At 47.7% G+C, this 26491-nt stretch overlaps 1 protein-coding gene across 6 annotated transcripts in view; it reads left to right on the top strand.

The window, feature by feature from the left end:
• The window catches only part of RELT (RELT TNF receptor), an 87519-nt gene extending 61448 nt beyond the window's left edge, over positions 1-26071 (top strand). For 3 of the 6 annotated variants that reach the window (XM_083436565.1, XM_083436567.1, XM_083436563.1), the window contains 7 exons: positions 2954-3211; positions 9851-9931; positions 11261-11342; positions 13119-13367; positions 14623-14803; positions 20397-20446; positions 22946-26071. In XM_083436565.1, coding sequence (XP_083292691.1) covers positions 2954-3211; positions 9851-9931; positions 11261-11342; positions 13119-13367; positions 14623-14803; positions 20397-20444 — 899 coding nt within the window. In that variant the 3' untranslated portion in view covers positions 20445-20446; positions 22946-26071. The remainder of the gene's footprint in view (positions 1-2953; positions 3212-9850; positions 9932-11260; positions 11343-13118; positions 13368-14622; positions 14804-20396; positions 20447-22945) is intronic. The other 3 variants (XM_083436566.1, XM_083436568.1, XM_083436564.1) reach the window with 1 other exon arrangement.
• Positions 26072-26491: the final 420 nt, after the last annotated feature.

The raw sequence follows: 26491 nt of genomic DNA, 5'->3' as shown, positions 1-26491 counted from the left end.
TGGGACAAGTACATTTATTTAAAAATAAAAACCCAAGAGTTCCAGGATGCGTTGCTAAATTTCTGGTTTTTGTCTATTTCTCTCTGATTATTATTTTTCTATATTATCATTAGCTGCCCTCCACCCTCAGATCCCAGGGTAGGGTACCACAGTTCAAAATACATCGTCGAAAACCTTTTAAAGCAAATTAAAATCACGAAAACAGGGCGGGTCCTAAAAACAGACAACGGTGTGTCTATAACACAGCGCTGAGTGGAACTTGAAGGATTAATTACAACCTGGTATTCTCTCTTGTGTCACACGAAGAAAAGTTGATTATAGTGAATCATGCTAATTCTCTTTGGCTTGTTGGTACACCTTTGGTACACCTCAGCGTGTCTCAGTGCATGTGCAAACCTTGGGATTTCCTGGGTGGGTCTGAGAGATTTTTTGAAACCTGTATCTCTTTCAAATCGGAACCAGTGAAGGCGGTGAAGGTCCTGTGTGAGTGTCTGGAGGCGGTTGGAGGATGGATAGCGGTTAACAGATGAGGTTGAATCCTGACAAGACAGAAGTACTGTTTTGGGGGGACAGGAGGTGGGTGTGGCGGACTCCCTGGTCCTGAATGGGGTAACTTTGCCCCTGAAGGCCCAGGTGCGCAGCCTGGGAGTCATTTTGGACTCACAGCTGTCCATGGAGGCGCCATAAGTTCCATCTGGAACGCAGACTGAGATCCTCTGCCCGCAGACTGTCTCGCCAGAGTGGTGCATGCTCTGGTTATCTCTCGCTTGGACTACTACAATGCACTCTACGTGGGGCTACCTTTGAAGGTGACCCTGAAACTACAACTAATCCAGAATGCGGCAGCTAGACTGGTGACTGGGAGCGGCCGTCGAGACCACATAACACTGGTCCTGAAAGACCTACATTGGCTCTCATTATGTTTCCGAGCACAATTCAAAGTGTTGGTGCTGACCTTGAAAGCCCTAAACGGCCTCGGTCCAGTAGACCTGAAGGAGAGTCTCCACCTCCATAGTTCTGCCCAGACACTGAGGTCCAGCTCCGAGGGCCTTCTGGCGGTTCCCTCGCTGTGAGAAGCCCAGTTAAAGGGTACCAGGCAGAGGGCCTTCTCGGTAGTGGCGCCCGCCCTGTGGAACGCCCTCCCACCAGATGTCAAAGAGAAAAATAACTACCAAACTTTTAGAAGACATCTGAAGGCAGCCCTGCTTAGGGAAGCTTTGAATGTTTAATAGGTTATTGTATTTTAGTGTTTTGTTGGAAGCCTCCCAGAGTGGCTGGGGAAACCCAGCCAGATGGGTGGGGTATAAATAATAAATTATTATTATTATTACTACTAAGGGACGCAGGTGGCGCTGTGGGTAAAACCTCAGCGCCTAGGACTTGCCGATCGCATGATCGGCGGTTCGAATCCCCGCAGCGGGGTGTGCTCCCGTCGTTCGGTCCCAGCGCCTGCCAACCTAGCAGTTCAAAAGCACCCCGGGGTGCAAGTAGATAAATAGGGACCGCTTACTAGCAGGAAGGTAAACGGCGTTTCCGTGTGCGGCTCTGGCTCGCCAGATGCAGCTTGTCACGCTGGCCACGTGACCCGGAAGTGTCTGCGGACAGCGCTGGCTCCCAGCCTCTAGAGTGAGATGAGCGCACAACCCTAGAGTCTGTCAAGACTGGCCCGTATGGGCAGGGGTACCTTTACCTTTATTACTACTACTACTACTACTACTATGAACAAGGTGGTGTAGAAAGGCAGGAAATTCCAAGCCCTGGGATTCCCGCTTCCACCTCTGTGTAGTCTGGCTGTCAAATACCAGAACAGGTCCGAGGGGCGCATTGCGGTTCCTTACAACACGAGGTGCGAAAGCATCACGGCTAGTCAGACATAGGTTGCAACAGGAATTTCTGCAGGGCAGATCGTGGCAATAATTGTTGATACCCAAATGTTGACAAACTCGTGGTTGAGTCATCCGTCAGGCATGCCTGTGGGGCAAAGGCAGGTTGTAAAATTCTGCCACAAGCATGCATTCTAATGAACACCCAGAAATGATCTCCAGGTGAAATGTGGGTTTTGTTTTAAGTAGGAACAACCAGGATGTGATGTCAAAGGGTGTTTTAATTTGATTGCACACCCTGCGCCGTTAACACCACTGCTTTGCTTCTAGATGCCGAAAAGGCATTTGACACAATGGAATGGGCTTGGTTGTTTTTATGTTGCCCTGTGACCTTGAGATGAAGGGCAGCGTATAAATTTGATAAATAATAAAATGCACTAAATAATAATAAAGCCTTTGAGCATCTCGGCTTAAAAGAGGGGACCCATTAAGGTCAGCTGTGCTTTCAAAGTGTACTGTAAGTGAGCATCAAGGAAAAGGGAAGATCTGGGAATTGCTGGTTTCTTTCCCCATAAAATTAAATGAAAGCTTTTAAAACACATATCCAACATACAACATAAAAATACAATTCTGAAGAATCTCCTGGACTTCCCCCCTCCCCTTTGTGGGTCCTGTTGTTCTTGCATCTTTTGTGATTATCCAAACCTTTTACTTCTCCATTATATCCAAAATTCACCATTGAACTACAAGTGTTATTCCAATCCTATGAACGATGTTAACCGTTTTCAACGGTTTGTAAGATGAATGATGAATTTCCCCCGTTCTTTATTAAAACTTTGGTCTTCCTGATTTCTGATTCTTCCGGTCTATTTTGGTCATTTCAGCATAATCCATCAACTTAATCTGCCAGTCTTCTCTGAGATTTGTTATAGGGAACTGGAATGGTGAAGTCCAAATCCATTAAGGCCACAGTGCCTGGTTTCCATTGGGACTGGGATGGCAGAAGGCAGGGAGCCCATCAGTTGTTGGAGCTGGAGCCAAGGACAGGGAGGGGGTCACCCCACAGCTGGTGGTACGTTCTGGTTGATCTTGTGATGCCACCAACGTCTCCCAATTCCTTACCCTCTCAGGATCCAGGAAGTGGCTGACCCGCCTGGCACGCAACGCCGAAGCTCTGCAGAGGCGGGACAACAAGATGGCTGCCAACGGCACCCGAGAGGGGAAGCCGGAGGAGAGCGCCACCCAGTACGCTGTCTTGGCCATTGTTCCGGTCTTCTGCGTGATGGGCTTGCTAGGGATCCTCTTCTGCAACCTGTTGATGAAGAAAGGCTATCACTGCACCGCCCACAAGGACACGGACGAGGAGGGGGCCAAATCCGAGAGGAACGGTGAGCCAGGGCAGGGCCAGGGCGGGACGTGAGCTCTTCTGGATTATGATCAGGGCATATCCATTGGCGCACCCTGTATCTCAGATTGTCGCATTTTGCAAGCATTGCAGAGTGCACTTTTCAGGGAGCCATTAAGGCAATAGAGTAATTTATTTTTGTTTATTTATTATTTGTACCCCGCCCATCTGGCCAGGTTTCTCCAGCCACTCTGGGCGGCTCCCAACAGAATATAAAAAACACAATAAAACATCAAACATTAAAAACTTCCCTAAACAGGGCTGCCTTCAGATGTTTTCTAAAAGTCAGATAGTTGTTTATTTCCTTGACATCTGATGGTAGGGCGTTCCACTGGGCCGGCGCCACCACTAAGAAGGCCCTCTGCCTGGTTATTATTCAAGGTATAATAATTCCCTTTAATTCTGCTTCCAAACTGTTATTCAGTCCAGTTACAATCCAATCTTAATAATAATCCCTTATACAACAGCTACCGTGTTCTAACTTCAATTTGTGTTGACACATTTAAGAATTTATGATCCACAAGTGAAGTTCTCCTTTCTTCTTCCTGTGTGTGGTGTTTAAAACCATATTGTTCCTTTTGGTCCTTGCCAAATGTTATGTCTATCTTCCCCATCATGCCTTGAGGCATTGCTATCATATTACCTCGTAGTCATCCAGGAAGCATTGCAGAACAACAAATAATGTCAAATTATGTGTGGATGTTCCAGTATAATCCCACCACCAATGCAGTTATTAACGAACACAGGTGGCGCTGTGGTCTAAACCCCTGAGCCTCTTGGGCTTGCCGATCGGAAGGTCGGCAGTTCGAATCCCCGCGATGGGGTGAGCTCCTGTTGCTCTGTCCCAGCTCCTGCCAACCTAGCAATTCAAAAGCACACCTGTGCAAGTAGATAAATAGGTACCGTTGTGACGGGAAGGTAAACAGTGTTTCCTTGCACTCTGGTTTCCATCACAGTGTCCTGTTGTGTCAGAAGCGGTTTAGTCCTGCTGTCCACATGACCCGGAAAGCTGTCTGTGGACAAACGCCGGCTCCCTCAGCCTGAAAGCGAGAAGAGCGCTGCAACCCCATAGTCACCTTTGACTGGACTTAACTGTCCAGGGGTCCTTTAAAAAAGGTAAAGGTACCCCTTACCGTTAGGTGCAGTCGCGGACAACTTTGGGGTTGCGGCACTCATCTCGCTCTATGGGCCGAGGGAGCCGGCATTTGTCCACAGACAGCTTCCAGGTCATGCGGCCAACATGACTAAGCCGCTTCTGGCGAACCAGAGCAGCGCACGGAAACACCGTTTACCTTCCCGCCGCAGCAGTACCTATTTATCTACTTGCACTGGTGTGCTTTCGAACTGCTAGGTTGGCAGGAGCTGGGACTGAGCAATGGGAGCTCACCTCGTCACAGGGATTCAAACTGTTGACCTTCCAATCAGCAAGTCCTAGGCTCAGTGGTTTGGACGACAGCGCCACCCGTGTCCCCCGGGGTCCTTTACCTTTACCTATTATGGCGTCAGTGAACTGTTGCAGAATAGACCCACAACAGAGCACCAACTTCCTGTGCAGTAAAACAAGAAAGCGAGGCGCAGGTCTCAGAAACTCTTTTGCTAAGACCACGGAGGGTCATTGCTGGAGCAGATTGTACACTTGCGGCTAGATGAGCTGGCTCGATGCAAGAGGGCTGTATCCGTTTCCGTCTGGTGTAGCAAGAAGGACAGGCTGCATGCTCATCTTGGGTGCAGATCCAGCACCCTTCTTCCTAGACATTGCTTAAAAGCAGCTCCGCCCTTGGCTGAGAAGTCTGCCAGCGGCAGAGCTTTTGTGGTGCATCACCTATTCAAGGCACGTGCCCGTTCTGAAGGCGTTGGTCGTATCGGGGAGTGTCCATTTGCTTCTTTAAAGCTGTCATCTGTACAAACAGTCATAATCTCCTTTGTGCTCTTTGTTGTGTGTTGGTCGGTCCTGCTGTGCTTGTTCTACTCTGCCTATGGGCAGGGTAGAAAGACTCTGCCAAAGAAAGGCTGCCAAGATAGCGCCGGATTTAGGTTTGATGAGGCCCTAAGCTACTGGAGGTAATGGGGCCCTTTATATGTCCAGCTGTCCTTTGTCAACAACAAATTGTCGCTGTTTTTTGCGTTGAATATATGCTATATGGCAATTTATGGACCTAACACATATCTCAAGCAATTTGCACATGTTGCCATGCAGCCAGTCCATGCAGAATGGAGGCACCCTATACAGTGGTACATCGGTTTACGAACTTAATCCGTTCCTGAAATCCGTTCTTAAACCAAATCCGTTTTTTCCCTAATGAGGCCTCCCGCCACCAGTGCCCTTCCACTGTTCAGCTTCTGTTTGTTATTGTTGTTGTTGTTTAGTCGTGTCCAACTCTCCGTGCCCCCCTGGACCAGAGCACGCCAGGCACTCCTGTCTTTCACTGCCTCCCGCAGTTTGGTCAAACTCATGTTTGTAGCTTCGAGAACATTGTCCAACCATCTTGTCCTCCGTCGTCCGCTTCTCCTTGTGCCCTCAATCTTTCCCAACATCAGGGTCTTTTCCAGGGAGTCTTCTCTTCTCATGAGGTGGCCAAAGTATTGGAGCCTCAGCTTCAGGATCTGTCCTTCCAGTGAGCACTCAGGGCTGATTTCCTTCAGAATGGATCAGTTTGATCTTCTTGCAGTCCATGAGACTTTCAAGAGTCTCCTCCAGCACCAGAATTCAAAAGCATCCATTCTTCGGCAATCAGCCTTCTTTATGGTCCAGCTCTCACTTCCATACATCACTACTGGGAAAACCATAGCTTTAACTAGACGGACCTTTGTTGGCAAGGTGATATCTCTGCTTTTTAAGATGCTGTCTAGGTTTGTCATTGCTTTTCTCCCAAGAAGCAGACGTCTTTTAATTTTGTGACTGCTGTCACCGTCTTCCATTCGTAGACTGAGGTAAAGTTCACAAACCGGAACACTACTTCCAGTTTTGCGGAGTTCGTAAACCGAACAGTTCGTAGACAGGACTGTTTGTAAACCGGGGAACCACTGTATATAGGTAAAGGTAAAGGTAAAGGTACCCCTGCCCGTACGGGCCAGTCTTGACAGACTCTAGGGTTGTGCGCCCATCTCACTCAAAGAGGCCAAGGGCCAGCGCTGTCCGAAGACACTTCCGGGTCACGTGGCCAGCGTGACATCACTGCTCTGGCGAGCCAGAGCCGCACACGGAAACGCCGTTTACCTTCCCGCTAGTAAGCGGTCCCTATTTATCTACTTGCACCCAGGGGTGCTTTCGAACTGCTAGGTTGGTAGGCGCTGGGACCGAACAGCGGGAGCGCACCCCGCCGCGGGGATTCGAACCGCCGACCTTTCGATCGGCAAGCCCTAGGCATTGAGGCTTTAACCCACAGCGCCACCCGCTGTCCCTACCACTGTATATAGAAATGAGCAAACCAGTGATATTTTAGGGAGCAGGCTAGCAGGCAGGGCCCATGTTTTATTGTATTTTTCGCTCTATAAGACGCACCAGACCACAAGACGCACCTAGTTTTAGGAGGAGGTAAACAAGAAAAAAAATATTCTGAATCTCAGAAGCCAGAACAGCAAGAGGGATCACTGCGCAGTGAAAGCAGCGATCCCTCTTGCTGTTCTGGCTTCTGGGATAGCTGTGCAGCGTGCATTCGCTCCATAGGACGCAAACACATTTCCCCTTACTTTTCAGGAGGGAAAAAGTGAGTCTTATAGAGCAAAACAGTACATCATAGGAGCCTACACAACACAAAACTCTGTTTCTGTATGTAGGTTTTATTTGTTTTTTATCTTATATTTTGGAAATTTACATCCAGTTTCCCTTTAATTTGGGGGGGGGGGGCAAGAGAGCTTGTTTTGCTTATACATAAATCTGGCACTGGCCAAGTGCCACCACAGCCAGCATTGCTGCCTCAGGGGAGGAAGAGGATTTGGCCAAGGGGGAAGCCCAGATTTCACCGGCAAGGCTGCAGCTGTGAGACCGGGAACCCTGCGCATAAGTCCACCCCCCACTATGAGGTCATTGTTTACTCAGGAAGGTCCTAAGGAGTTGCTGGGTTCCTGAACTCCACCACAGCATCTCCAGAAATTGTCCCCCTCCCTCTTGTATTACCAGCAACAGGCAGGCTATTAAATTCAAATCACAAAACCTTTGCTCACAATTTTGGGGCAAAGCTTGTGTTAAGCCAGGTAGCATTACTCAGAGTGAAACATAACTGCAATGAGGGTGTTTCTTTGTTTCATAGCAAATACATAAAGATGGGACACATCGGAGCTAGGCTTTGATTATTTCTATTTATGGTAAAAAGAAACAAGTAACCTCAAGGCAGTTTACAGAAGAAGAAAGACAAAACAATAAAGTTATCAAGAAGAAGAAAACGACAGTAGTTTCGAAAAGTTAAAATAGCAGATTAAAACTCACATAAACTGTCTAAACATTTTTAGAATGTTGATTGTTTTCATTGTTGTTAGCCGCCCTGAGCCCAGCTTTGGCTGGGGAGGGCGGGGTATAAATAAAATTTATTATTATTATTATTATTATTATTAAACATCTGGGTAGACTTTTCTAAACAGGAATGCTTTCAGCAGCTGTCAAAAATAGTACAGCGAAGGCGCCTGAGATCAATAGGCAGGGAGTTCCAGAGTTGTAGGTGCTGCCAAACTAAAAGATCAAGTTCCTACAAATGTGGGGCAGGTATGTGGCACCTGCATTGGTGCCAGTTGCTCTGACAGAAGCAATTGAGAGGGCATATATTGTATGGTTGCCAGACACATGGCAGCCCATGTCTGCAGTGTAGATTTTGGCGATGTTCATTTAAAATACAGTGGAACCACGGGTTGTGAACGTGATCCCTGCAGGGGGCACGTTCACAACCCACAGTACCACCTCTGCGCGCGCACATGACGTGATTCGGCGCTTCTGCGCATGTGCAAAGAGCGATTTAGCACTTCTGCACATGTGCGGGCGCCGGAAGTAACCTGAAAACGTGTAACCCACCGCAACAAAACAACAGGAGTGCGTCTATTGTGAATTTGACTTGTATCTCTCTCAGGTCACGCTCCTGAGATTTAAATCCTGCCTGTGAGTCATTTTAATAAACCATCTTGATCATTTATTTTCATCCGGCCCTTCTATTAAAAGTACCCAAAGCGGCGTAGCATCTAATAATAAAGCCGTGTCATATAATCAAGAACAGTGTAAGTACAATTAAGAAAGCAGTTTCTGCAGTCTGTAACCGAGAATGCATAATAATATGCAGCCACTGTTTCTTTTTTAAGAAGATATGCCTCCTAGCAGAAAGGACAAGAGATATTACACTTTGAAACTGCCAGCAATAAAACCAGGGGTGTTAGGCACTCTGTGAACATAAAAATGCCTTCGGTTTCTGGTGTAGGAGACGCAAAAAGGAGTCTGGTTCACGTCAGTCTGGGGCATTCCAGAGCAAAAGCACCACCACAGAAAAGGGGTTCATCCAGTTTTCCTCTCTCTCTGTCTTGGCTTAATTTACATCACAGGGTGGTTGTAAGGGAGGAGGTGGAACTGGTTTGGCAATCTGGGGTATTCCAGAGCCCATATAGAGTCCGTAAGTGGGTTGTGCGGGTTGCAATTCGGTGCTTCTGCGCTTTCGCGACCGCCGAAACCCAGAAGCAACCCGTTCTGGTACTTCCGGGTTTCGGCGGTCTGTAACCCAAAAAAATTCAACCTGAAGCGTCTGTAACTCAAGGTATGACTGTATTTACATCTCCATGTCAGTCTGTTATCCACATTTGTTATCCGTCTAAAATGCCCATAGTCTTTGTTACTTTACAAGTGAGATTAAAACCTTGCTAAAGTTCTCATCTGCTTACAATGGTCTCCTAAACAGATTATATTTTTTCCCAATACAGTGGTACCTCGGGTTACATATGCTTCAGGTTACAGACTCCACTAACCCATAAATAGTACCTTGGGTCAAGAACTTTGCTTCAGGATGAGAACAGAAATCGTGCTCTGGCGGCGCGGCGGCAGCGGGAGGCCCCATTAGCTAAAGTGGTGCTTCAGGTTAAGAACGGACCTCCAGAATGAATTAAGTACTTAACCCGAGGTACCACTGTAATAATAATAATAATAATAATAATAATAATAATAGCAATAATAAGAATAATGAACCACTACATAAATAGCCAAACAGGTAAAACATCAATACAGTGGTTCCTCAGGTTAAGTACTTAATTCGTTCCGGAGGTCCGTTCTTAACCTGAAGCTGTTCTTAACCTGAAGCACCACTTTAGCTAATGGGGCCTCCTGCTGCTGCCGCACGATTTCTGTTCTCATCCTGAAGCAAAGTTCTTAACCTGAAGCACTATTTCTGGGTTAGCAGAGTCTGTAACCTGAAGCGTATGTAATCCGAGGTACCACTGTAAAAACAACTGAAGCCAGTGCCACTGTTTTTCCAAGTCATGTAAAAAGATATTCTGTAAATAAAAATATTATCGCTGCACAAAGTACGAATGAGCCTTCCTTTAGTTCCAGGGACTGACTCCCTTGACCTACCGACCCCTTTTGGACTCCGCTGGCTTCAGAGCAGGTCAGCAAAGCCAGGGAGAGTTTTTCATCCTGCCGTCCTTTTCTCCTTAGGGAATAGTCCTGCCTACAGAATAGAAGATGCCAATGAAGACACCATTGGGGTTCTGGTGCGTCTGATCACGGAGAAGAAAGGTGAGCCTTGCGCAGGAAAGAGGGGGGCCGGGAACCTTTGCTTTATCCGTTCGTTATGGGTGGTCAAAGTCCCTCTGCCTTGAGCCCCATTCATTGGCAAGCTCAGTGCCAGAGCCTCTGCCTGCATGTGTGGGAATGTTCAGGGTGGCAGGAGAGGATAAGGTAAAGAGACCCCTGACCATTAGGTCCAGTCGTGACCGACTCTGGGGTTGCGGCACTCACCTTGCTTTATTGGCCGAGGGAGCCGGCGTACAGCTTCCGGGTCATGTGGCCAGCATGACTAAGCCGCTTTTGGCGAACCAGAGCAGCGCACAGAAACGCCGTTTACCTTCCCGCCAGAGTGGTACCTGTTTATCTACTTGCACTTTGACGTGCTTTCGAACTGCTAGGTTGGCAGGAGCAGGGACCGAGCAACGGGAGCTCACCCCATCGCGGGGATTTGAACCGCCGACCTTCTGATCGGCAAGTCCTAGGCTCTGTGGTTTAACCAACAGTGCCACCCGCGTCCCTAGGAGAGGCTATATTGCTTATTAATATCCTTCCCAACTTGCGCCAGCAAGTTCCTTTACTTAGCAGAGCTTACATTCCCCTTTACACAGCAGAAAACTTGTTACAAGTCTTTACAGAAGATTGGAAAAAGTATATGAATTATTTGAAGAGCAACTGTAATCAACAAATTACACTAGTAGGGCTACAAGAAGGAGAAATAGACGAAGTGTTACAAAGTAGGAAAAGATTGAGATATTGGTTATGAGTTTGAAATGTAATAGGGAAAATAAGAAATGCATACTAAGAGATTAGATTGGAAAATTTTCAGACAGGATTGATGGAAGTCAAAAAAATTGAATAAGATGTAAAAGTATGTTTAATTACTGTTGAAAATGATATGTTAAAAAAAACTAATAAAAATTATATTTAAAAAGAAAAGAAAAAAGAAAACTTGTTGCAAACTCGTGTGAGTTTCTTAAGACAATACGCAATTCAGTCTGGCTTGTCCAGGTTGACATGCGTTATAATATTTTCCTGGTTAAGACCCCTTGAATCCCTCCTGAAAGAATAAAGACACCACAGTCTTACTCGTAAGTAACAAAAGAAAGTTTACTTGGGATCAGGCAGAGCACAGTGAGACCCCTGAAGGCAGCCTTTAGGCTTAAAGGTTCAAGCGTCTGCAAACAGGTTTACCCCATAAATGAAGACACCTTAATGAGGACTAGTGGGCTTGCTAGGCTTCGTGTTGCAACGATAACTCTCTTCCTCCTCCTTTTTCGCCTCCTGTTCAACGGCTCTGCTTTATTTCCCCTCCCTGTCCCTCTCATTTGCCGCCCACAGAAAACGCCGCAGTCTTGGAGGAGATGCTGAAAGACTATCACAGCAAGCAAGTCTTGCAGCCCATCTATAAGCCTGTCAACAAGTAAGAAGGCTGGCTTTTTCTTTGCTCAATTGATCATTTTATTACGGCCATAGACCAGCAGTTTTAAAAATGAGCTAAAATACAAAATTGTAAAAAAGCAAGAACGAACGAATGAATGAAACTTCATTTGCGTCAGCCATCGCCCACAGCAACAGAAGAACATTGCGATATACATAGAACAAAATAAAGAGTTGATTATATAAAAGCAAGATATCTGGACCTTTTCCGTCTCCTGCTGCCCCCTATCATCGCTCCTCGTTAGAGAAACGGGGCCATTTATGTGAACAGATTGGACTACAAAGAGATGGCCCCCTGTCTAAAAAGAGAGAATCACATAAGCCATGGCTCACTCCTCTTTGTGGCTGAGCTATAAACAGGGAGGTTTTAGTGTTTGACTTTTTATCGAGTTTTTAATATTCTGTTGGGAGCCACCCAGAGTGGCTGGGGAGACCCAGCCAGCTGGGCGGGGTATAAATATTATTATTATTATTATTATTATGGCTCATCTTAAACTTTGCTAAATGTAACTGCATCTCAATGATTTAATTTTTTCGACTTAATATCCTCTGTGTATTGTTTGCATGCTTGTGTGTTGGTTTGTATGTGTCTTGTGAGAGGCTCCCTGGATGATGATATTATTATTATTATTATTATTATTATTATTATTATTATTATTATTGTTATTATTGTTATTATTGTTATTATTGTTATTATTATTATTATTACCGAGGGAGCCTCATGACTGGGACTAGACTCAGTTCCCCTCTCTGACTGCTTCATCATCCTCTATTTTTATGGTGTGAACTGCCCAGAGATCTACGGATGAAGGGTGGTATACAAATAATAATAATAATAATAATAATAATAATAATAATAATAATAATCCTGGTTCTCAACACCCAGATACACCCATTACATTTTTTGCCCACGATGCAGCAGATTGAGGAATAGAGTGGCACAGACACTGAAAAAGGATGTAATATTAAGCTGAACCTTTTCTTGAACCTCTACGGGACCGCCTCTCCTGGTCAGCCCCGCAGAGGACCTTAAGGTCCACAAATAACCATAGTTTAGAGGTCCCTGGCCCTAAGGAAGTCAATTATCCTCCACCAGGGCCAGGGCCTTCTCAGTGATGGCTCCAACCTGGTGGAATTCTCTGTCCCACGAGACCAGGGCCCTTCAGGATTTAACTTCCTTCCGTCGGCCCTGTAAGACAGAGCTATTCCACCTGGCCTTTAATTTGAATTCAGCCTGATTTTTATTTCCCTTCTCTTCCCTCCCCCTCCCCTTTTATGAAGATCAGCCGCTCTGAGACCCCACAGCTAACTCTCCCCTGGCCTCCTCGCTGGCCCAAGTAGGACCAATTCAGCCAGCTAGCCCTGGTGACTATCTAATGCTCTATTAGATGGATTTCACCCAAATTGATTTCTGAACTTTGAATTTTATTGCTATTCATGTTTTTTTTTACTGTATCTTATGCTGCTTTTACAATTAAGTGTTTTAAATTTGTTGTTAGCCGCCCTGAGCCCGGTTTTTGAACCGGGTATAAATAAAAATTTATTATTATTCTTAGGAGTCAAACCTTAGAATTGTAGAAACTGAAGGGAACCCCAGAGGTCATCCAGTCCAACCCCTGCCATGAAGGAGTTGATGGAGTGATTCCTGGCATAGCATGATCAAGTTGGGTGGTGAACCTGTGGGGTGGCCTTTGAGGGGGTCTCTGTTCTCTCCTCTAACGGTGGTCCTTTCCCTCTCTCACCCCCTACCGCCACTTAGGCTTCATCTCCTGCCTCAGTTGCCCCACATCTGCAGGCACCAGCACCACCTGCACACAGTCCAAGGCTTGGCCACCCGCCCGGGCCCCACCTGCACCCGGTGCAGCCAGAAGAAGTGGCCGGAGGTGCTGCCATCGGCAGAAGCCACGCCGGCCACCTCCATCGCTCCTGGCAGCGCCACCGCGAAGCTTGCGAAGCCCGGAGGCAAGGCTGGCAGGCCGGGAGAGATCACCATCCTCTCTGTGGGCAGGTGAGTCACGGAACAGGCCGCACCACGCTCTGCGATTGTACTTGCAAAGCTCAGGCACTTGATGTCCCGGAAACTACCATTTTGTTCGAGTCAAGTTTCTAGTCCTTAAGATTGCAAAGGCAGCCCTCGAAGCTACAAGGCCCTGCTGCGTTTCCTCCTGAAGGCAGCTCTGAATTCCCTAATGCTCGGATCAGGGCCACCCTGGGGAAAACAACACGGGAACGGGCTTTTCGGTGGTGGCTCCCTGTCTCTGGAATGATCTCCCCAGAACTCAGTATAAAAAAATACATCTATATATCTTTCCTTTCTCCTGTGATGGAATGCCTATTTGGGGACTTCCCTGGCTTTTTTCTGGCCCATGTAGGACCAGTCTGGAAAGTTAGCCTTGGTGAAGACGTTTTCATCCCCCAAAAAGTTTTTGATTTGAGTTTCCATTGAAATGAGGCTGTGTTTTAATGTTTTAATGTTGTATTTTAATCATGTTTTTAAGTTGTATGTCAATCAATTTGTTTTTGTATCGGGCGTTAGCTGCCCTGAGCCCGGTTTTGGCTGGGGAGGATGGGGTATAAATAAAATTTATTATTATTTATTATTATATATACACACCAAGCGGGACACGGGTGGCACTGTGGGTTAAACCACAGAGCCTAGGGCTTGCCGATCAGAAGGTCGGTGGTTCGAATCCCCGCGATGGGGTGAGCTCCCGTTGCTCGGTCCCTGCTCCTGCCAACCTAGCAGTTTGAAAGCACGTCAAAGTGCAAGTAGATAAATAGGTACCGCTCCGGTGGGAAGGTAAACGGCATTTCTGTGTGCTGCTCTGGTTCGCCAGAAGCGACTTAGTCATGCTCTCCACATGACCCGGAAGCTGAACGCCGGCTCCCTCGGCCAATAAAGCGAGATGAGCGCCGCAACCCCAGAGTCGGCCACGACTGGACCTAATGGTCAGGGGTCCCTTTATCTTTACTATACACACCAAAGGGGCACCATTGAGGCTCCCAGCCTGTGTGTATTTACACAAATATGCATGGGTGCGTCTTTGACCAAACTGGGCCAAACTGGGTCTTTGACCCGGGTGAAATAAAGCCTATTTTCAACCCCCGGTTCACAGAGACCAGGGGCCGCTGACTCTGCTTGCTGCGCTCCCCAGCCCTGCCTTCCCTGGAAAACTGCGGAGCATGACAACCACCTTACCTTTCTATGTATATAGCAAGATAAGATACACCATTTATATACGGTGTTTTGTTTTGTGGCCCAGGTTCCGCGTGGCTCGTATCCCCGAGCAGAAGCCCAGCCCCTCGGAAGTGAAAACCGTTTCGGAGAGCGTGGGGGCTGAGCCCGCCGAGCCCCCCTATGCCTGCCTCGTCCCGGAGGAAAAGCCACTGGTCAGCAACGGAGTGAAGCCGAAATGGCTGACGACGGCAGATGGCCGACAAGAGGTGAGTGGGAGAGGCTGGGAAATCTCGAACACTGAACACGCGCTCTCTGGACCGAGGTCCTTAGAGCCTGTGAGGCTCTTTTCTGAGAGAAGCTGGTCTGATTTAAGGATATTTCTGCCCCCCCTTTTGGCAACGAGGAGGAAAAGTCCCTTGAGGCAGCTTCTAGATTAAAAGGCAGGAACGCAGGAAGCCAAGAAATACTTTAAAATGGCTCGAACAGCAGTAGGAGAGGAGCGCAGAATGACCAGGTCGTTTAAAAAGGGCCGTGACGGAGCAGTAGGGGAAACTAATACGAATTTAGAATCCTGGTGAAATTTCCTGTCTATTTCTGTGTCACTGATTGATTGATTGATTGATTGATTGATTGATGCCTTCTTTAAAGACATATCTATCTTGAAAAGAAGCCAACCGAGGTTTCTTTCCCCCTTGCAAATTATTATTATTATTATTATTATTATTATTATTATTATTAATACCTCGCCCATCTGGCTGGGTTTCCCCAGCCACTCTGGGCAGCTTCCAACCGAATATTAAAAAGAATACAGCATCAGACATTAAAAAGAGGGCCACGTTCAGTTGTCTTTTAAAAGTAAAATAGTTGTTTATTGCCTTGACATCTGCTGGGAGGGCGCTCCTGGGGAGGGAACAGTTTGCTGTTGTTGTTTAGTCGTTTAGTCGTGTCCGCCTCTTCGTGACCCCCTGGACCAGAGCACGCCAGGCCCTCCTGTCTTCCACTGCCTCCCGCATTTTGGTCAAACTCATGCTGGTGGCTTCGAGAACACTGTCCCACCATCTCATCCTCTGTCGTCCCCTTCAGGGTCTTTTCCAGGGAGTCTTCTCTTCTCATGAGGGGGCCAAAGTATTGGAGCCTCAGCTTCAGGATCTGTCCTTCCAGTGAGCACTCAGGGCTGATTTCCTCAGGAATGGATCGGTTTGATCTTCTTGCAGTCCATGGGACTCTCAAGAGTCTCCTCCAGCATCATAATTCAAAAGCATCCATTCTTCGGCGATCAGCCTTCTTGATGGTCCAGCTCTCACTTCCATACATCACTACTGGGAAAACCATAGCTTTAACTATATGGACCTTTGTTGGCAAGGTGATGTCTCTACTTTTTAAGAACAGTTAAACTGTGGCTAACAGAGATGAGATTTCCTTAACAAGAAGAGGCCCATTATACTCATCTCGATTTTTAGGTAAGACGGGAGCCCAGATTTACCTGTAGTGTTGATCCCCTGGGGCAGGAAACCTGTGGCCCTCCAAGTGTCAAAGAACCATAGAACTGTGGAGGTGGAAGGGACCTGGGGTCATCTAGTCTGACCTCCTTCAAAGTTGTTGGACTCCCAACTTCAATTAACCCCAGTCAGCGTGACCAATGGCAACATCTGGAGGGCCCTGGGTTCCCCATTGGTGGCGTAGATCAGAGGCAAGGAAGCTTTGTCAAGGTGGGGGCCACATTGCCTTCTGGACAAGGTTCTGGGGGCCGCATGCTGGGCCCAGAGGCAAAATGGATGGAAATCTTACCTTTGCACAGCAGGAATCAAAGAACCATAGACTTGTGGAGTTGGAAAGGACCACAGGGATCATCTAGTCTGACCCCTTGCAATGCAGGAATCTTTTGCGGAACCCGGGACTCGAACCCACAATCCTGAGATTTAGATTCTTATGCCCAACCGACTGAGCTGTTTGGTGGGTTTGGGTTTCTGCATGCACAGAAACACCCTTCTAAGCCATCATTGTTTTTCAAACTCAACAAAAATTTCTGCATTGAGTGCGAAGTAGACCTCCTCAGGGGCGTGGCCTGAGGAGAGTCCCAAGGGCCAGGTGGAGAGGCCTGCAAGGGCCACTTTTTGCCCCTGAGCCTGAGGTTCCCATCCTTTGGGCAGCTGATGCAGCAAAAGCTCAGAGAAGCCCAACAAGGAGAAAGAGGGGAGGTCCGTGCTCAGGCATAGGGAAACTCGGCCCTCCAGATGTTTTGGGACTACAACTCCCATCATCCCTAGCTTACAGGACCCCAGTGGTCAGGGGTGATGGGAGTTGTAGTCCCAAAACATGTGGAGGGCTGTTTTTCCCTATGCCTGTCCTTGCTCCAGGGAGGTCCAGCTCTCCTCCCAAGCCTAGAATCTCATGAGCTGCCCAGAACCTCCACTGCGGCGGGCAGAAGTAGGTGACCTAGCAGCCCTGTAATTCTGTTGACGTTTGCCACAGACAGCCTAGTTTGCAAAACAAGAGATGACTAAGGCCGACGCTTGGGGAGAGAGAGGAGCTTTGCTGCCAGCCAGGCTGAATCGCCCGTGACACCCTTTGGAGTGTTATCGCACAAATTAAATGCTGTGCAATTTCCGGAGCAGCAAAGAGGAGCCTGGAGAGAGGCGCTTTGCTTCAGGCTGCGGGGTGCGAGTCCGAGGAAGCCGCGTGGAGAGCGGCTCAAAAGGAGACAGAGATATTCTTACGTACGCCTCCCTCGCGCTCTGGAATGGTGTCGGCAGCTTTCTGCAAGGTTCCCAAATCTCTGCACGATGAGATTTTGTCCTTGGAGGGTCCTGAACCCCCTTCCGCTGAATTCCAAGCACCGGTCTCCCCTGGGTACACAGATCATCACCCTATATAGCCCTTTTGAACCTCAGAAGAAACAGTTCCCTTCCAGTGATAGCCGTAGCTAGAATTATGTTTTCCTTTCTAAGCAGATGCTGGCTCAGTCCCTCTGGCCACGTGCAGAGTGTCTTTCGTACAGACTCTTAAGCCATAGAAGGCCGGTTGACCCAGATTGGCTCAAACACCCTTTTAAAGAAAAGTAACCATTAAATCAAAGCAGAGACATCACCTTGCCAACAAAGGTCCGTCTAGTTAAAGCTCTGGCTTTCCCAGTAGCGATGTATGGAAGTGAGAGCTGGACCATAAAGAAGGCTGATTGCCGAAGAATGGATGCTTTTGAATTATGGTGCTGGAGGAGACTCTTGAGAGTCCCATGGACTGCAAGAAGATCACACCGATCCATTCTGAAGGAAATCAGCCCTGAGTGCTCACTGGAAGGACAGATCCTGAAGCTGAGGCTCCAATACTTTGCCCACCTCATGAGAAGAGAAAACTCCCTGGAAAAGACCCTGATGCTGGGAAAGATGGAGGGCACAAGGAGAAGGGGACGACAGAGGACGAGATGGTTGCACAGTGTTCTCGAAGCTCCCAGCATGAGTTTGACCAAACTGCGGGAGGCAGTGGAAGACAGGAGGGCCTGGCGTGCTCTGGTCCATGGGGTCACCAAGAGTCGTACACGACTAAACGACTAAACAACCATAAAATTGCAAACGAGGGGTTGGGAACCGCAGGCACAGGGCCCAAATGCGGCCCTCCGAGACTCCCTGCCTGGCCCTCAGGACTGTCCTCGTGCCACACTGCCTGACCAGGCCACGTCCCCTCTCCCCAGGCCACGCCCCTCACTAACCCAGATTCACACCTTCCTTGAGAGTGCAGGTCTAGCTGGAAATGCATCCTTGAGCTCTGCCTTTTGCTCTCTCGGTTGCAGGATGGAGAGAGAGAGAGAGAGAGAAGAATGTCATTTAGGCTACATGCGCAGAAGTCTAGTGTCCAGGTCAAGGGACATCCTAGCCCTATTCCTAGCTCTCTCTCTCTCTTTTAAATCAGAACCAGTGAAGGCGGTGAAGGTCCTCTGTGAGTGCCTGGAGTCCACTAGAGGATGGATGGCAGCTAACAGGTTGAGGTTGAATCCTGACAAGACAGAAGTACTGTATTTGGGGTACAGGAGGCGGGCGGGTGTGGAGGACTCCCTGGTCCTGAATGGGGTAACTGTGCCCCTGAAGGACCAGGTGCGCAGCCTGGGAGTCATTTTGGACCCACAGCTGTCCATGGAGGCACAGGTCAATTCTGTGTCCAGGGCAGCTGTTTACCAGCTCCCTCTGGTACACAGGATGGGACCCTCCCTGCCTGCAGACTGTTTCATCATTTCACCATTCAGTGGTGCACACTCTAGTTATTTCCCACTTGGACTACTGCAATGCGCTCTATGTGGGGCTACCTTTGAAGGTGACCCAGAAACTGCAATTAATCCAGAATGCGGCAGCTAGACTGGTGACTGGGGGCGGCTACCAAGACCACATAACACCGGTCCTGAGAGATCTACATTGGCTCCCAGTACGTTTCCGAGCACAATTCAAAGTGTTGGTGCTGACCTTGAAAGCCCTAAACGGCCTCAAAGGCCCAGTAGACCTGAAGGAGCGTCTCCACCCCCATCATTCTACCAGGACACTGAGGTCCAGCTCCGAGGCCCTTCTGGCTGTTCCCTCCCTGTGAGAAGCCAAGTTACAGGGAATCAGGCAGAGAGCCTTCTTGGTGGTGGTGCCTGCCCTGTGGAACGCCCTCCCACCAGATGTCAAGGAAATAAACAACTATTTTACTTTTAAAAGACAACTTAAGGCGGCCCTGTTTAGGGAAGCTTTTAATGTCTGTGGCATTGTTTTTAGTATTCAGTTGGAAGCCGCCCAGAGTGGCTAGGAAAACCCAGCCAGATGGGTGGGGTATAAATAATAAATTATTATTATTATTATTATTATTTATTTATTTATTGGAACCATAATTTAGGAATTGCAGAGTTGGAAGGGACCCTGAGCATCATCTAGTTCAACCCTCTGCAATGCAGGAATAGGTAGCTGTCCCGTACGGGGATCGAACCTGCAACCTTTGTGTTATAAGCACTACGTTCTAACCAACTGAGCTATCCAGGCAACACATAATACCAGGCTAGAGGAGCCAGAGGTCTGGCTCATGTGCAAGGCATCTTCATGTGGAATATGCCTTATGCTGCACTGGGGCCGGATTTAGGTTTAATGAGGCCCTAAGCTACTGATGGTAACGGGGCCCTTTATATGTCCAGCTGCCCTTTGTCAACAACAAATATATGCTATATGGCAATTTGAATATATTGAATATATGCTATATGGTAATTTATGGACCTAATAGGTATCTCAAGCCATTTGCACATAACAACATATATATTTTATCAAAGTAATTGCTGAACTGAAATACAATTAAGAAGAAGCATATTAAGAGTGAAATAATGATTAAGCTCTAACGTAAAATGATTTTTTTATTCATAACAAACTTAATGATGCAAACACATTGGCATTTGGCAATAACAAAAGTTCCTTTAGAAACACAATTTACAAAGCCTCATAATCTAGTCTGGTCTAGAAACGTGCTATAACATGAAATAATAATAGGTGTAAATATAGGATGCAAACTACTAATAATGATAAATAGCAGAATGTAGGCACCCTATATATAGAAATGAGCAAACCAGGGATGTTTTAGGGAGCAGGCTAGCAGGCGGGGCCCATGACTTACATCACAGGAGCCTACACAACACAAAACACTGTTGCCGCGTGTAGCTTTTATTTTATTTGTTTTTTATCTTATATTTTGGAAATGTTCATCCAGTTTTTTCCCCCTTTAATTTTTTGGGGGCCCCCAAGAGAGTGGGGAGCTAAACTAGAGCCCCGAATCCTCACCTGTTTGGGGGGACGGGGGTGGAGAGCACACAGACACCAGCTCTGACTGCAGCCTCCTTCGTTCGTTTTCCAGGACAGCCCGTTCACTGTTAGGCTTGGGGAGAGCAACCTGGTTATCTGAAGGTAATCCGTCAGCTTCTAGCTCCCTGCCCACAGCTTCTCAGGGGTGATGGGTTGGCTGCCAAGTCCCATGTAGCTTTTGCTTCTGGTCATCTTCTTCAGTTCTGGTGCTTCGGAGAGCGGGGCTGTGCTGGGCTTTGTTTTCTCCTTTGCGGGTTACCTGGGGGCGCCATTCTAGGCAAATAGAAAACGGCTGAGAAACAGCTTTCTGGTGGGGTTTACTTGCGTGTCAAGGTCCCCAAGACACCCACTGATAAAAACACAATTGACGCATAATTTTGTGTAAGGTTTTTGGCATAATTTTTGGCCACAACTTTATTAAAATACAAGCAATGTGAGTGGTTGCTTAAGCATTGGTTGCGACTATCTGTGGGACGCGGGTGGCGCTGTGGGTTAAACCACAGAACCTAGAGCTTGCCGATCAGAAGGTTGGCGGTTTGAATCCCTGTGGCGGGGTAAGCTCCTGTTGCTTGGTCCCTGCTCCTGCCAACCTAGCAGTTCGAAAGCACGTCAGAGTGCAAGTAGATAAATAGGTACCGCTCCAGCGGGAAGGTAAACGCCATTTCCGTGCGCTGCTCTGGTTCGCCAGAAGCAGCTTAGTCATGCTGGCCCCATGACCCGGAACCTGTACGCCGGCTCCCTCGGCCAGTAAAGCGAGATGAGAGCCGCAACCCCAGAGTTGGCCACGACTGGACCTAATGGTCAGGGGTCCCTTTACCTTTTATTGGACACAGACAGTAAAAGTCTCAGGGTGGAAGGCAAGTAGATTGGGCTGCCTTGGTTTAAGTCTCCTGTTAAAGGGGTTAAAGGAAGGGGTGGAATTAGCAGGAAAACATGCTTTTGCACGTCAGCTGCCAAAGACTGGCGGGTGCTGCGAAATCCTCTTATGGCAAATTCTTGTCAAATATTCAGACATTCAAGTTGTTCTGGGTGACCTGCGAGGCAAATCTGTTCAGCTCTTCCCTATTCTCTGTCTTTCCTTTCCTCTGTGGATTTCTAGCATTGGCTTCCTTTTTTAAAATGTTAATTTATGTGCCAAAAAAGTTGCAAGCAGAACATAAAGGAAAGAAACGACGAGTCAGGCATTTAAACCATAAAGCGCCACAGCCCAGAGGGACAAAAGTACAATGTTATAGCGCAGATCGCTATGCAAATAATAAAGAAAGTATTAATTAACTCATACAAAGATTCTCTTTACAAATAATAACGATTTATAAAAGTAATAGTATTCTCCACTTGTGAGTTCCATTATTATTGAGAACAAAGGTTCTATGAGCCAGACTTCTGTTTATATTGGTGGCACTGAAAATGCCGCAGTATTTGTGTGAGAAATAAAATCATGCCTTATTAGGGCATGTTGAATTTTTTAACTTTGAAATTCCAAAAATGAAGGCTGCTAAAAAGTTGTAACGTGATTCGAAAGGTATTTTGGTTAAATTAATATAATTTAGGTTTGCTCTGTAGGTAAAGTTGCATGGAAGTCATTGAAAACAATTGCCAAGTGCTTGCAGGTTTATTATATACTAATATCATTTTTAGTTATTATTCTTTAGCATTGCCTAACAGTTTCAGAAGGCGAAATAAAAGTTCTTTGGTTTTCCGAAATCAGTGTGCTTCATCAAACGTAGACTTGCCAAGCTACATGCTGTCCAGTCACAAAAATAACAGCAGATTTGAATCCCTCACACCCAGAAACATATTTGAAGAAATTTGCAAAAATTAAGTTTCACCCCCTAAAATGGCACACAGTGATGCCATATATAAGGGGCAGGGAGCAGTCATTTGAGCTCTGCCCTTTGGATCAGAGTATCCCAAACTTGGGCCTCCAGATGGTTTTGGACTACAACTCCCATCATCCCTAGCTAGCAGGACCAGTGGTCAGGGATGATGGGAATTGTAGTTCAAAAACAGCTGGGGACCAAAATTTGGGAAACTCTGCTTTAGAGATTTCTAGCATATACAGTCATACCTTGGGTTGAAGTAGCTTCAAGTTAAGTATTTTCGGATTGCGCTTTGCGGCAACCCAGAAGTAATGGAGCGCGTTACTTCTGGGTTTCGCCGCTTGCGCATGCGCAGACGCTCAAAATGACATCACGCGCATGTGTGGAAGCGGCGAAACACAACCCGCAGACATGCAGTCGCATCTTATGTTTACTTCAGGATGCGAACGGGGCTCCGGAATGGATTCCGTTCGTATCAAGAGGTACCACTGTACAGTCATACCTCTGCTCCTGAATGTCTTGGGAGTCGAACGTTCCGGCTCCTGAATGATCGAAAACCGGAAGTGAGTGTTCTGGTTTTCTATCATTCTTTTGGAAGCTGAAAGTTTGACGGGGCTTCCTATTGGCTCCAGGAGCTTCCTGCAGCCAATCAGAAGCCGCACTTTAGTTTCCGAATGTTTCAGAAGTCGAACAGATTCTGTGCAAGGTACCATTTCAAGGAGGGCCAAATTCTGCCATTTGCCTCCTGCTGACCTCACCGTCCTCTCTCCCACCTTTGCAGGTGATCATCTGACTCCAAGCCGCCGCAATGCAGATGGGACATTGGATCAAGGGGAGGCCTCCAGCCAAACAGCCATCACCCGAGGCTTGCGAGCGCTGGGCGCTGAAGAAGGTGAAGGACTGCCCTCGTTTTCCCCCCACCTTGCTCTTGGGAAACCGCCAGCGTCCTGGAGCAGAGCCATGGGGCAGGCCCTCCATGGGTGTAACGCCGTCCGTGCCACCTGGAGAGTCGAACTCTGGAGGACACCCTTGGCATTGCAAAGACTCTCCGCTGCCCTTCTTACCCCTTGCGCAAGGACCTAAGGGAAGCAACGCCGTGGGGGCATTAGGGCAGGGTCTCCTTTTGGCCGCCAAACTTGGAATATCACTACATGTGCGCTTTTGTTTACATGGCATGGAATCAGCTCTCTAGCGCCAGCCGGGCTGGGTAGGCTTCTGAACAGTGAAAAAATAGTTTTTTGGAGTTGTTTCCCCCCCCTAGGGGTGAATATCCTCCATAGATCTAACACAGGGCCAAATTCTGCTGCAGAGGAAATAGATGCTTTAGAAGTTTTTCGCTTTCCCGAGCTGCTGTACATGATCCGGTCGCGAGGGCATAGGGTTTTCTCAGCACCGAACCAGCAATATTTGCTTTAGTTTCTTTGTGTTGTATCGTGCCTTTCCTCCCAGGACGTTAAGGCGGCAAACGTGGTTCCTCTCCACCTGTTTTAGACTCACAACCAAGCAGAGAGGGAGGTCTGGCCCAAGGTCACCCAGTGGACTGAGTGGGGATTCGAACCCAGGTCCTAGACTTGGCACTACAGCACACCTTTCTGCCACTGGGGGAGGGGGGGCATTCATCCCTACGATTCCCCACCTGCCCCCTAAGTAGCTATTATGGTGGCTTAGTGCAGTTATGAAATGGGTTTCCTCCAATGTCATGCGCACCCCACAAGATGCAAGCATCAGTGTTGTGGCCCGGGGCTCCTGGCTCCCTCATGTCGCCCTCATTTTAATGGGGGGGGGGCTTTCTTTAGAGAGCAATCTATTGCTCTCCTGGTACCGACCAAAAGAGAGCGCTTGTTTTTGTGTGTGTCTGGAAACGCCCTCGGGGCCTGATCCGCTGGGAAGCCCCTCCGTGCATTAACCATGCCACCCAGCACCTGTCTGCTCAGCAGTAAGCCCAGCTGAATTCAGTGGGACTTACACCCAAGTAAGCGCGTACATAGGGTTGCAGGCTTGAGCGCTTGTCTGGTTCCCAGCCACGTCGGTGGGACTGGAGAACCTTTCTCGTGGATCGCGCCCATTGAATTGTAGAATGGTGGAGTTCGAAGGGAACCAAAAGGCCCCTTCGTCCTCCGTGAGCAAACGCTGTTCCCATGTTTGGGAACACGAGGAAGTGGGAAAAGAGACTCCTGTCTTTCCTCCCGGGAGATAGGTGTGCAGGTAAGGTCTTGCTTTCGCCCCACCTGGTCCTTTCATCTCGCATCACCTGTTAACGCACCTGGGTTCGCCGCCTTGGTCCTGGGAAGTCCCAAGACTGTGCAGACATTTCTGGAATAGTTCCGTCTAGTTCAGCCTCCTGTCTCCAGGCGCAGAATCACTGCAATGGTAGAGTTGGAAAGGATCCATAGAGGTCATTTAGTCTGACCCCCTGCAACCCGGACGCCTCTAGAAAGCTCACAAGCAGGAGACAGCCCCCCCCTCCTCCTCCTCATAGTCTCTCAGCTTCTGGAGGTAGAAACCAGCAACCGATGAATCTCTCTCTGTTCCGAAAACCCCTCTCTGTCAGGGAGAGACGATTTCGGCTGTGCCTGGATTCCAGCTTCCAGTGTCCCTGGATCATTTTGGCGGGGGCAGTTGGGAGCTGGGGGGGTCTCCAACAACTTCTGGAGAGCCATGGGTTCCCACCACTGCATTACCAGAGAGTGCGCACGCATATGCGCGCAGGTTTAGCGATGCTCAATATTTAAAGGTTCTGCATGGGGGGAACGGTGGCCAGGATAAAAACGCAGCTCATTCCAATTTGCATGATTTCCTCTTCCTCCAATTAATTTATACTGCTTGGGCCAGGTGCAAGGGAAGGGGGGGGCTTGAGAGAGTGCTGGAAGTTGTTTAAGAATCCCCTCTGGCTTCTTAGCAGGCATTCCCACACTTTGACAGCGATGAGGAGTAGACACTTGAAAAGGAAAGAAAAGGGATCTGTCATTCTGAATGGAGGAGCAAAGCAACATCTCCAGAAATTGAATTCCACGTTCTTTCTTTTTCTCTTGATTTAGAAGATCCCACTTTTGGATTAAAATAAAGAGCATCACGGGCATCAAATATGAGCTTCCGATTTAAAACAGACACTATAAGCAAGAGCCACTGAGATCAACAACAAAAATGTAGTCTACACACTCAAATTTACCCCTAGGCAATGTGTACAAGCTAAAGGTACCCTAATGAGCTTGGCCATGTTGCTAGACCTCAGTGTGCGGGGCAGGTAGCGCCTTAGAAACATGCTGTCTTTGGGTTCCTAAAACGGCAGGCTAGGAAACAGGGTGCGTCTCGATTTTCTGCTGCTAATCTGGGGGTGGACTAGATGACTCTTGGGGTCCCTTCCAACACTACCATTCTAAATCCCACAGAGGAACTGAAAGGGGTGCAGTTTGAACTTCCAGGTCGCAGTGGGCACCCGGCAGCCAGACTGAGCCCTGGCACCTTTTAGGAATCAAATGTTTCGGGCCCTTGGTTGTGGAAACATCATTTGCTAAACCTTGAGGCTGGCAGATTCCGGCTGTTTTCCGTCCAGCTGTTTACAAACAGTCTACTTCTCTTAACCCAGCTCATCAGCCAACACAGCTTTTTTTTCTGTTATCTGTCATTATTATAATTATTAATTTTTTTCTACATCAAAATGTTATTTATATGGGCAAAGCAGGGGGAGGAGGGGGAAATTCTGACCTCCTCAAAGCAGCCAGCCCCCTCCCCCCCAGCTCAGACTCTGCCCTTTGTCTTATTTATTTTATTGATGGTTTGTGGTGTTTTGTCGGGGAGAGAAGGTTGTGGGGGGGGGTCTTTTATGTTAAGGGTGTTATTGGTGGCTTTCAAGCCTGTGGGTTTCGTTTCTGTACATTGATAAATAAAAGCAATCTTGAAAGCGAAATTGCTGTGGGGTTTTTTCCCCTTCCCACTCACCTTGTTTCTGCTGCTTATGGGAAATCTACCCCTCACTGATTTGGGGAACTAGATAGATAATTTATTATGATTGGAGACCAGCTTATAAAACACACTTGGGGGTACATTCACAGAAGGAAAACAAACAATTAAAACATTGTACAACAATAAATTTGAAAACAATGTACAACAATAAACAACCGCAGGGAGCTGACTCAGAGTCACCCATAGAACTGAGTTTGGGGATTTTCTTAAACTATTTTGGGTCTGGGGATGGTCTGCGCCTACAGATCTGTACACAGAATCTGGCAACCATCCAGGTCGTCTTCTGATCTTTGCCTAACAGGAAAAGTTTGAATTTTTGCTTTTCCGGCAGGTCAGCAAGCCACACCAGCAGGGGATCAATGGT

Source organism: Podarcis tiliguerta (assembly GCF_965153285.1).
Source record: "Podarcis tiliguerta genome assembly, chromosome: 4".
Lineage (NCBI taxonomy): Eukaryota > Metazoa > Chordata > Lepidosauria > Squamata > Lacertidae > Podarcis > Podarcis tiliguerta.
Note: the sequence above shows the minus strand (reverse complement) of the source record. Positions and strands in the feature narration are given on the sequence as shown.